We start from the raw sequence: 11,320 nt of genomic DNA on the forward strand, positions 1-11,320 counted from the left end.
TTCTCATACTTTATTATTCTCTTTTTATATATATCTAATATTTCTATGAACGCAAGATTTTTCTTTGCTTAATTTACATTTCTAATATATATAGAATAAATATTATTAGTTTAATCTATACCTTATTCTAATTATTTTGCACTTGATAGGTTGAGACTGTACATAATTTTTAAAGATTAGTAAAAGGTATGCATACATATATAGATATGATATTTCCGCGCAAAATACACTTATAAATAATAATTTTTATTTAATAATTCTAAATAATAATAAAATTTTTAACACAGTTTCGAGAATGGATACTTTTTATAAACCATTTTGTGTTCTCTTCGTTAGTGAGGTATTAAATTACGTAGATAACTCAGTATTTCTTCTGTATCTTTCATTAGAATTGCTTGTCTGGGATATTTAAAACAATTCCCAGATAACAATAGACTCCTAAAAGAACGTTTATATTACATTGTAGATAAAAATGTAGATAATAACGCATTGTAGATAAAAAAAGCAATGTAGCTTATGGAAACAAATAACATTATACTTAACAATAAATTATCAATAAGTTTTTTAATTCATTTATTGATCAATCGCATTTATGAAGTAAAGTGTTATTTGCACATAATGTTATTAATCAACGAATTAAAAAACTTGCCTAATGTACGATGAAAATATAAACAATATTATGCAACAAAATACTTATTACCTTAAGTTTTTCAAGTTTCCAAGTTCAGGAGGTACGTGAGCGATATTGTTATTTGTTAGATTTAAAACTGCTAGCCTTTTTAATCTTTCCAACAGCGGTACATCTATTTTCGCGATTTGATTGTCATTGGCAGTTAAACTTTCCAATGCTTCAACGTCATAAATAGCTTCTGGTAACTCAGTAAATCTGCAGAATAATATTTAGTGCATAAATCATATATTTCGATGTTAAAAAGGAATGTTGCGGAAAGTGCACAAAACATTATATCTGTAATACCTATTGAATGAGATATCAATATCTCGCAAATATTTCAGGCAACCGATATTTGATGGTAGAGATTGCAAGTGATTTTTACTTATATCTAAAACTTGCAAGCACTTGTACTTTTCACCAATCCATTCTGGCAAGCTTGCTAAATGATTTGAAGTCAACTTTAGATCTGTCACTGTAACGATTGCCGACATTTTATTAAATAATCCTGATAGCTTGTTTCTACTCAAGTCGATGGTTGTGACGGAGGCTTCCGCTGCGTCTTCCAAGATTTCTTCGGATATTTCCGAAAGGTTTTGCCCAGCTAAGCTGAACAGTCTTGTGTTCTTCATCATATATCTGTATTATTATAAATTATACATTTGATTTTATACATAAAATATTTTTTCAAGAAATTTTTTAGTGTAACGACACACGCTAAGTTGATCACATCATTAAACAGATTAATCTTTACATACTTGTCAGGATGAATACTGTTGCTGGCATTAGGTTGTAGTAATTCTCTGGTGTTTACACTTGCATTAACATCTACAGTTTGGCGAATGTGTGTCAGAATGCGAGGTGTACCGCATCGTATTATGTCTCCCCTTACATTTTTTATATTATTTCCCTCGATTATAAATTGCTTTAAATTGGGCAATATACCAATACAATAAGGTATTCTACAAAAAAAAGACCCATTTTAATGAACTCTCTAAATATATGAAATTATAGTATTAAGAGAAAGAGAAGCTAGGTGACATACAAAGATATATTATTATGCGACAAATCAAAAACTTCCAAATTTATTAATTTGATTATTTCTTCAGGTATTACTTCAATTGTATTATTTTGCATTGTGAGCTGTTTTAGATGTCCTACTGTCTCTAAGCGTTGTGGATCAATTTCCTACAAGAGAGAATATTATTGTTTTAGTAAAACTGCGTTTATACTAGCAAGCTAAATTTTAGTCTTGATTGGCTCAAGCATAAATGTATATATTAACACATACAGGAATGTTATTGTTATCCAAATGCAATACTGTTAAAGCTGAACAACCTGATATGTCTGGAAATTCCTGCAAATTATTCGACTGAAACATAATTCTTTCTACTTTCCGCAATTCACCTAATGGCGGTACCGTTTCCAATTGATTAAAGCTGATATCTAACGTTTTCAATGCTACCAAAAAATACAGTAATCATCTCATCAAATAATGAAATAAATATTGCAAAATGTAGATAACTTTTTGTATAAATTATTAATGCGTTTATGCAGAAACTCACATCGCATACTTGTTACATCAGGTGGTAATTCTTTTATCATATTCTGACATAAATTCAATGTCTCCAGTCGCACCAAATATCCCATTCCGATCGGTAATTCTCTTAAATTATTATATGATAAATCCTAAAAATATATACAATTATTTCATTAGAAAAATTGGCTTTACTTATGATCCTCATAGTGTATAATCCATAATTATGTGTATTTTTTACCATATGAGTTAACATGATTAAATTTCCAATCTCAACTTCGAGTATACTTATTTGATTACTTCTTAGATATAACTCGCATAATTCCTCCAGGATATAAAATTCATGAGGTAAATGTTTTAGTCTATTGTCTGATAGATTTAGTATTTTTAATTTGCGCAGAGAACCAATTTCAGGTGGTAATTCTTCTAACAAATTACTATGCAGCTAGAAACAGTATTAAAATATTTAAGGTCATACATATATGTATAATAAATATTGAAAATATACATTTATGATCGTAATACACAAAAAATAATTTATACATACGTTCAAAGTATTCAGTTCTGTTAGAAGTTCTATTTTATTATCGATTACAGTTAAACTATTGCAACTCAGATCTAACATCTTCAGTGGCTCTTGTTCCCACCATCGCTCTTCCAAAGGTACATAATCAAGTTCGAAATGTAAATCACGTAATTCCTCTTTCGTTAATTCGTTTATATTCCATATTCTGTCAGGTACTGTAACCCGTATTAATTCCTGTATTCAGAATTTTGCCCTTTCTGCAGTTCTGCACTATGCATCGCTACTGTGCCATTAAATTCAATGAAGGCGTCATTATATTAAATTTACTTACCTGATATGGCAAATAAACTAACTTAGGTCGAGTACACTTATGATCACTTCTAATATTACACGTTTTTTTTTTAGCAAAGCATGCAAAGCAATTTAAAATAATGATAATGAACAATATTGATATGATACCGAGCATATTTCATTTATAATTGTAAGCATAAATTGTTTTTAAATGTATCTTGAAGCAACATAAGCATAATACGATATTAAATGAAATAAATATTGAATTTAAATAAAAAATAAATATTAAATATTAATTCTTACTGAGAGGAAATTTAGAATTTTGCCGCACTTATGACTTGTATTTATATATAATATACATCTGCATAATTACAAATATATACATAAAAAAAAAGAAACACAATTGTGCAAAACCAGATTTATTTGACTTCCACATTGCTGGACTTACAATTACATTATTTATAGAATATAAATTTATCAGAAAATTGCCAATTTATTACACCAATATTTTGTCTTGTCTAAACTAGTAATGATATATTAAAATATATGTGTGTGTGTGTGTGTGTATGTGTGTGTGTTTTGATCTTTCATACATTCCAAAAAAATCTGACATGACGATGAACAACATTGCACACATTTTTTTCTGCATTCTCATTCACAGTATGTATGTATATCAAAGGTGTTCTAAAAATTATAGTACAATCAAATTGATTCTTTATGAAATAAAAGTTTCTTTCTATATAAGCATTTTCAATAATATTTCAATTAATAAATAAATACATTACTGAATTATTTTCTACACCAGATTAATATAGAAACAGTAATAAACAATTAGAATCAAACAGATTTGCTGATCAAGTGTATCTGTGCTTAATAAATATTCAAACTTAATTTTCTTGAAAATAGAGCTCCATAAAAAATATTTTTTATTGTTTATTTCAACATGAGGAATCATCTCTTTTCTGGTTATACGATTTCCAGAACACCTTGTATACATAACACTATCTATTTGTTGTGTACATACATATGATAAGATGCTATTTCTTGCGTCGTGTAAGAGTTTCTGAAATTTTCAATTCTTTGGAAAACTTGTATTCTCTGATATTTTGTATATTTCAAAGAACTTTTACACGACACAGTAATGAATAAGGGAACATTATGCACATTTCACTTTGCACTCATTCATAATGCACATGTGCATCATATCGAATACAAATAAATCTATTAATAAAACCTTATTGAATACTTATTGCAACATCCAAGCGATAATTAACAGGCAACAAAAATATAAAAAGGTCTGTGTATTGTATTTGAGACTTATTGTATGTATTGATAAACCAAAGTGCTTTCTAGCAAGAGGTACAGATAATATTTCAGCTTTGTTTATTATCGATAGATGAGGATATACTGACAAAACATCCATAGTAACATCAATAATGTGATTTTCTGCTCAATATTATAACTCTTATGTGAACATCTGTTATATTACATTTATATGTATTATTAAACAGGAAATTATAATCTTGATGTAATATATATATATATATATTACTATTAGTTTGTATTCTACAGGCAATCCTAGTAGTAATACAATTATTGATAAAATACTGGTCAAAACATATATATTGGCCAATTAGGTATGTCTTTAAGTTTAACTCAGAAAAACCTCTTCTTTTCTCCAACATATAAAGAGAAAAGGAAGAAAAATGAGTTGAACAAGAAATTTAGTTAAAAAGGACAAGCCTAATATTAATGATTCACTGTGTTACATCGTCATTTGTCTCTTGCTGGAAAACACCCATCATAAATACGATTTTAACATGACTGCACTTGAATATACATCATCATCGCAATCATGCACGTCCGTCTAATTATGAATATAAGCATTCGTATGATCTAAACGAAAACTGGAGCATGCTCGAAACAACTGTGCGACGTGATATGAACGTAAACGTAGGGCGAATTCGATAGTATCGTCAATCGTTCCATCGTCCAGTTTACAATTTTAGTATATGTATAGGCGGTGCTCGTAAATATAATATACCCGTGGACAGTCCCTTCGACGAGAGATTTAACTGGCCCGTCTTTCTCGCCCCTATAATGACGCTCCTCGATAATTCGTCGTTGTCCTCATTCTTGGTCCGTCGCTTAAATACCGCCAAATGATTGGCTTTTTTTCGGATGTTGCTCATCGTAGAATGTAATGCCCATCGATGCGTATCTCCACCTCGGACGCGATCTTCTTTTTACGCGAAAAAACTACAAAGCGCGCAAAAAAATGATCACTGTGGTGTGTGTGTGTAACGTTACTTACGTAAATACAGGTGGGCGACAGACCGCTTTGTGGCTGTACTGGATTACTAGGCTGTACTTTGTTGTACTTCCTGCACTTGAAATGAAACAGAGATATAATTAAACGTTGAAGAGAAAGAAAGAGATATATACATATAAATAAAATATATAACTACATATATATATGTATAGATATATAGATATATGTATATAAATTAAACATAGATTGTATAGATCGGAATCAAGTAGATATATATGTGTATAAATTAGACATATAGAGAGAAAAAGAAAGAGATATTCTATTCTTCTTGACATTCAATGAATAAAAAGACAAAATATGACACTTGTATCATCAAATGGAAAACACTCAAAAAAAAATCAGAGATATAAATTAAATATAATTATAAATATAAACTTGGAGAGAAAAGGGCAGTAGGATTTGCAACAAATTTGTTATATATTAGCATTTGCATAAAGTTGTCCGCGCTTGATTCCTAGTGCCCTTTTCTCTCCAAGTTTATATTTGATTTATACAGAGGAGTTTTTGTTATTTGAAATTATTATACGTTTTAAATATAATTATTTAAATATAGGAAGAAGAAGAATGAGGAGTTAAAAAATTCAATCTAAAGAACGAACTGAGTTGAAAAAAAAAAAGAGGAAAAATAATAGATTTATATATTGCTTTACGCGATATTATCGACCGAACACGATGTTACCGACCGAGCGGTAAGTGATCACGTAGTTTCGCGGCGGTGGGGTGAAGGTAGATGGCGCATTCGCAGCGCGGACAATTTCTCCACGCTTCTTGCACTCGAGCGGCCCCCAGCGGCCCCGTGCGTAGCGGCCTTTCACGCTTGCTGGATACTCGCGGACTGCCAAAGTAGAGTTTGTGCCGCTTGCCTGCCGAATTCACCGTTGCCGATCGGGGACACGGAGAGCGAGGGATACGCTCGCGAGCCCCAGGTACAGTGTGATTCGCAGGAGACGACGAATTTCCCGGCTGATCCGGTTGGCAGGATTCGTTGTACGTTTACATACGTGCGCGGTGCTGAGGTGTGTTACGGTCGGCGGTCCCGCTGACGGCGTCCGTTTCACGGGAAGAAGGGAAGCCACGTCGGCGAAGAGATATCTGCCACGGGGGAGTCCACGGTGGCCACTGTGGTGAACGCGCGCGCGACAGAGTAGGGAGCGACCTGCGGCGATAACGAAGGCGCGAGAGGGAATTCCTTGCGTCCCGGTGGACAGCCCGCCTCCTCCTCCCCCCTCTCCCCCTTCCTCCCTCCCTCCCTCCCTCCTGTCCCCGACTCTCTCTGTCTGGACCGTGCTCGCGGCCACCTCGATCTCCCTTCGGCGATCTCCGCGGGGACACGCGAGCCTCCTCTTACCTCCTCCCTCGCGAGGGGGCAACTTGGCGGCCGCGTCTTCATCCGCGACCCCCGCCCGGCCCCCGCGCCCGGCGGTCTTCGCACCCGATCACAGTACAAACACAGAGATTGTGGAGTCCAGGAGGTTAAGGGGACGGCACGAGAGGGAGGACGCGCCGTCCATCACCATGAAGCTCGTCGATCACGTGGTGAGGAGCTTCAAGGTGGCCAAGGTATTCCGCGAGAACACAGATCGGATAAACAGTATCGATTTCTCGCCTAACGGCGACACCCTGATCTCCTGCTCCGAGGACGACCAGATTGTCATATATGACTGTGAAAAGGGTACCCAGGTACGGACAGTCAATTCGAAGAAGTACGGCGTTGACCTGATACACTTCACTCACGCGAAGAACACCGCGATACACAGCAGTACCAAGGTCGACGACACGATCCGCTATCTCAGCCTACATGACAACAAGTATATACGTTACTTTCCTGGTCACTCGAAAAAAGTAGTGTCGCTCTGTATCAGTCCTATCGAGGATACTTTTCTCTCTGGTTCTTTAGACAAATCATTGAGACTGTGGGATCTACGCTCGCCAAATTGTCACGGGGTGATGAATGTCTCAGGACGGCCGGTAGCAGCATATGATCCTGAAGGTCTTATCTTTGCAGCTGGAGTCAACTCGGAAAGTATCAAGCTGTACGACCTACGTAGCTTCGATAAGGGCCCGTTTGTCACTTTCAAACTGTCGCAGGAGAAAGAATGTGATTGGACTGGATTAAAGTTCAGCAGAGACGGCAAGACCATCTTGATCTCTACTAACGGTAGTACGATTCGTTTAATTGACGCTTTTCATGGTACACCCTTACAGACTTTCGCTGGACATCTCAACAACAAGGGGATTGCCATAGAGGCCAGTTTTAGTCCGGATTCCCAATTTGTGTTCAGTGGCTCCACAGATGGTAGGGTACACGTGTGGAACGCGGAGACCGGTTACAAAGTTTGCGTATTGAATGGTGACCATCCAGCACCGGTACAGTGTATCCAATTTAATCCCAAGTACATGATGCTAGCGTCTGCGTGCACCAACATGGCTTTCTGGCTACCCACCATCGATGAAAACGCATAAGATTAATTTACAAGAAATGGCAGAGCCAGAATCTACACTTCGCGAGGAGAGGAAAGGAGACAAACAGAAGAGTTGCAGGAAGCGAGGCAGTCAGTTGAGAAATAACAACCTGAGGATGTTTACAATTTGTTTCAGTAAATTCATTTACACACATTGCATTTACATTATGCGTGCAAAACTGGAATAGCTGTGGTATGGCATACCAGTTCTGAAACGTATTTGAGGGAGCAAACAAGACGTCACGAGGAAACAGCTGGACCATCGCTTGCACGATTGTGTTTCGAGAAGGTCCGCGTGGCATACAACTTTCCATCATCATCGTCATTGTCTTCATTATACCAATATACGAAGATCCCATGTCTTGTAAACGTTTCGAATGTGTTTCATATAAGTAGCCTCTTTTTCTACGTATCTGTGTGTCATCGTTTAACCGATACGTGGAACGCGAATGTTACATACCGGAAAAAGTCAGCATCTTTGTATTTCGTCCGTTCTCGGATAGTCGACCGCGTTTTGCCCGATTGTGTTCGAGACAATTAATGTAGAATTTCGTCGTGCTAGTTGTTGCGAGATACACCTGCAATGTATTAGAACGATGTATTTATCTGGAAGCAATTACTATCTATGAAAATTTTGTACTGTTATTTCGGTGAAGTTAAGCATAGGAAACTTTGCGAACTAGAGGGACAAGATTCGCATATATATGTATATTCGAATATCGGCGACCTTGAATACAGTCTTGTTTGATTGAATGCACCGTGAGGGAAACGTTGTACCGACCGAATCGGCCGAAATCGAATCGACATCATCGGCGATTCGTTTTCGGCCTATCGTAAGGCGGTGCATGTTATGTTGTTATTACACGTTTAACGCTTTACATTTTTAATGACAGATCACGCGCGTTGCCTCAGACACGGCATTAGGATATTAATTTAATTTTATTAAACGCGCGCGTAAGACGCGTATAAGCGATCTCCGAATAGTCATTCAGATCCCATCGACGTTTCAGCAAGCAGCCCGTTTAGCAAATCAGAAATCTGATTACGATACATTATGGTTAGTCTGATCCGCGTGGCCGCATATAGGATAAGGTTTTAAGGCTGATTTTTAAAAATGCAAGGAAATTATTGCGCAAAACGAGGAATTTTTTTGTAACTTAAGGCTTTCACGGGTATTATCTTCAATTATACCAGAAGGTTTGCGGATTATCACCGTGTTTTTATCCACTGCTAACGTTTCAGTCACACCTCTCGTCCTGATGAAATGAACGGCAAGGTTCACGAAAAAAAATTGAGGAATTTTTAGTTTCCTTTGTGATATTAATTTGATATCGATAATTTTATGTATTTTGCAGCGCGAGTAATCGGCCCGTAACTTTAAGTTTGTTAGTCATCAGCCTTCAATTCTTATCTCGTCCATTTAGCTTTCAACGTACATAACTCTGGATAATATATGAGATAACGTGCATTATCTTATAGTTTACGAGTGAAAACTTAAGTCTACACAGCGTAGCTAGCATTAAATGCGTGATGCATAGATAGCACCTTTTAAAGCTCGTATGATTGCAGGAGATCGTAAAAGGACGTTAAATGTCGATCATCTCCCTCAATTCTGTGTGCGGCCATGCTCAGTTCTCATACGTAGATCATTGGAAACGTACCTAATTTCCTAATTGCGCTTTGCGTACGCACGCATCGCGAAGGCGAATTCAAAGTGAATTAAAAACATATACCTGATGTACTCTCGATAATCGGAGACGGTGAGACGCGGAAGACCGACGTCGATGTCGCGCGTGAAAAGGCCCCCATCATCGTCGTTGCTTTCGTAGCAGATCACAAAAAAAGAGCTTGTTCTCTTCGGCAGAATTTTTTGCATGATGTATCCTTTTCTTTTTTCTCTTCATATTAGAAAAGAAGAAAAAAAAAGAACTCCTTTTCTGTGTATTTTAATAGATCTGTTTGCGTTGCTTGAATCCCCAAAAATTTTTGAACGTAAAATGAGATAGATATATATTTGGGTATTGAAAAGAGAGAAAGCGAAGATGCAAAAAGTGCAGGCAGTGCAAATGGATCTCGTTCGTGGAAGACGTCGATGACGGTGGCAGCGGTGATCTTAAAGATACACTAAATATCGGCGCGAAAATAACAGAATGTCCGAATATTTGTTATACATGACAAGAAATCAGTGTATATCTTATTGGTGATAAAGAGTAGGAAGTAAAGGATAAAGGAAGAAGAAAGAGAAGGAAGGAAAGAAACGCGAGTCCTCGCGAATAGATAAAAAGTCCTCCGCGCGACAAGGTGTCGCGTTACTCGTGGTGAAGTGGCATTCATTACGGTAATTGTCGGCAACAAACTGCGTTTTACCGTATTACGAATACAGTAAGCGGTTCTAATCTACACGCGTGGAACCGGCGGGCCGGGTAAAAAAATACTTTTGACATTCGTAGAAGGCGTAGTTCTTATCTTCCTGGGGGGGGTTTTTTTTTTTCTTGTAGACGTAATCGTGTCACGTGGATTAATTCGGTAATACTTGGCGTTTATGTGCGACACAAGACGGTAGCTCATCTCGTTTCTTGGCGTGCAAGACTTATGAAATATGTGCATAAAAATTTTTGTTCGCCAAGAAACGATCGCGTAAGGATTCGCGAATAGGTGAGCACCGCACGCTTTCTTTGCTAAAACGAAGAAGAAAACGGGAAAGAGAAAAACTTGTGTACACTTTTGAAACTTAAAGTGAGATAGATATATACGTTTGATATTTGACGAAAGCGAGAAAGAGTCTTGTACAGTCCAGTGCAGGAATAAAAAAAAAAATAGACCTTTATAGAGGCGTACGGATGCGCTACGATCGCACGTGGCGGGTCTTGCGTTGCAACTGTAACTCTACTCTTCCGTTCTCTCTCTCTCTTTCTTTCTTTCTTTATCTTCTCTTTCAAGTCTCAATCTCGCTTTCCGCGTTTCTGTGAAAACATTATAGTGATCCGAACTCTCGACCGTTGCTCGATCTATTCGATCGCCCACCTATCTTCATCCGTTTCGTATGTATATACAGTAGCATCCGTTATTTCCTGTAGAATTTTCTAGGCGTCTCCGTTTGACACATATTTCATGGAAGAACGTGTGTGATCGTTGATATTTTATTCGATAGTGCGTGCCCGCGTGTATGTATATGTATGTACGAGCGAGAGAGATTGCTAGTGCGAGTGTGATTATTATTATACGTTTGTATCCGGATGCGAGTCCGTCTATGTGAGCATGCGATTTGCATGGACGAGAGCTTGCCTCCTGCGCTGTAAAATAGTATTTTTTATAAACGGCGACGCGGTGTGCGCGAAAGAATCGTATTTGATAGGGCGTCTTAGCTGCGAACCCGCGCGCGGGACGGATCTCGCGTGCGAATTTCCGCGAGAGAAAAAAAAAAAAAGAATTGCTTATACAGAGGAGGAGTACAAAGACCTCGACCCTTCAGCTGCACAGTTTCAATCGACGTGTTCAAGTC

At 37.1% G+C, this 11,320-nt stretch overlaps 2 protein-coding genes across 6 annotated transcripts in view; one reads left to right on the forward strand and one right to left on the reverse strand.

Moving 5' to 3' along the window:
* Nucleotides 1-292: 292 nt before the first annotated feature.
* LOC108776049 (leucine-rich repeat-containing protein 40) overlaps nucleotides 293-11,320 on the reverse strand; it is a 12,552-nt gene continuing 1,524 nt past the window's right edge. Inside the window, exons 1-12 of one of the 5 annotated variants that reach the window (XM_018542556.1) lie at nucleotides 8,279-8,391; nucleotides 5,362-5,408; nucleotides 5,069-5,283; nucleotides 2,755-2,948; nucleotides 2,449-2,652; nucleotides 2,236-2,359; nucleotides 1,962-2,131; nucleotides 1,716-1,858; nucleotides 1,429-1,632; nucleotides 977-1,309; nucleotides 701-886; nucleotides 293-438 (exon numbers count right to left, since the gene is read on the reverse strand). In XM_018542556.1, the coding sequence (XP_018398058.1) occupies nucleotides 333-438; nucleotides 701-886; nucleotides 977-1,309; nucleotides 1,429-1,632; nucleotides 1,716-1,858; nucleotides 1,962-2,131; nucleotides 2,236-2,359; nucleotides 2,449-2,652; nucleotides 2,755-2,948; nucleotides 5,069-5,216 (1,812 nt within the window). In that variant the 5' untranslated portion in view covers nucleotides 5,217-5,283; nucleotides 5,362-5,408; nucleotides 8,279-8,391 and the 3' untranslated portion in view covers nucleotides 293-332. Of the gene's footprint in view, nucleotides 439-700; nucleotides 887-976; nucleotides 1,310-1,428; nucleotides 1,633-1,715; nucleotides 1,859-1,961; nucleotides 2,132-2,235; nucleotides 2,360-2,448; nucleotides 2,653-2,754; nucleotides 2,949-5,068; nucleotides 5,414-6,704; nucleotides 6,757-8,278; nucleotides 8,392-11,320 lie in introns of those variants that run through there. The other 4 variants (XM_018542555.1, XM_018542553.1, XM_018542554.1 and 1 more) reach the window with 4 other exon arrangements.
* On the forward strand, nucleotides 6,872-8,205 carry Wdr82 (WD repeat domain 82). Its single transcript, XM_018542557.1, has one exon. The coding sequence runs from the start codon at nucleotides 6,872-6,874 to the stop codon at nucleotides 7,817-7,819; it is 948 nt and encodes a 315-aa protein (XP_018398059.1). The 3' UTR covers nucleotides 7,820-8,205.

The sequence above is a fragment of the Cyphomyrmex costatus genome, unplaced genomic scaffold (genome assembly GCF_001594065.2).
Source record: "Cyphomyrmex costatus isolate MS0001 unplaced genomic scaffold, Ccosl1.0 scaffold333, whole genome shotgun sequence".
Taxonomy (NCBI): domain Eukaryota; kingdom Metazoa; phylum Arthropoda; class Insecta; order Hymenoptera; family Formicidae; genus Cyphomyrmex; species Cyphomyrmex costatus.

Excerpts from the sequence above, each read along its gene's own strand:
- Wdr82 (XM_018542557.1), top strand. The coding sequence starts at position 6,872 with ATGAAGCTCGTCGATCACGTGGTGAGGAGCTTCAAGGTGGCCAAGGTA.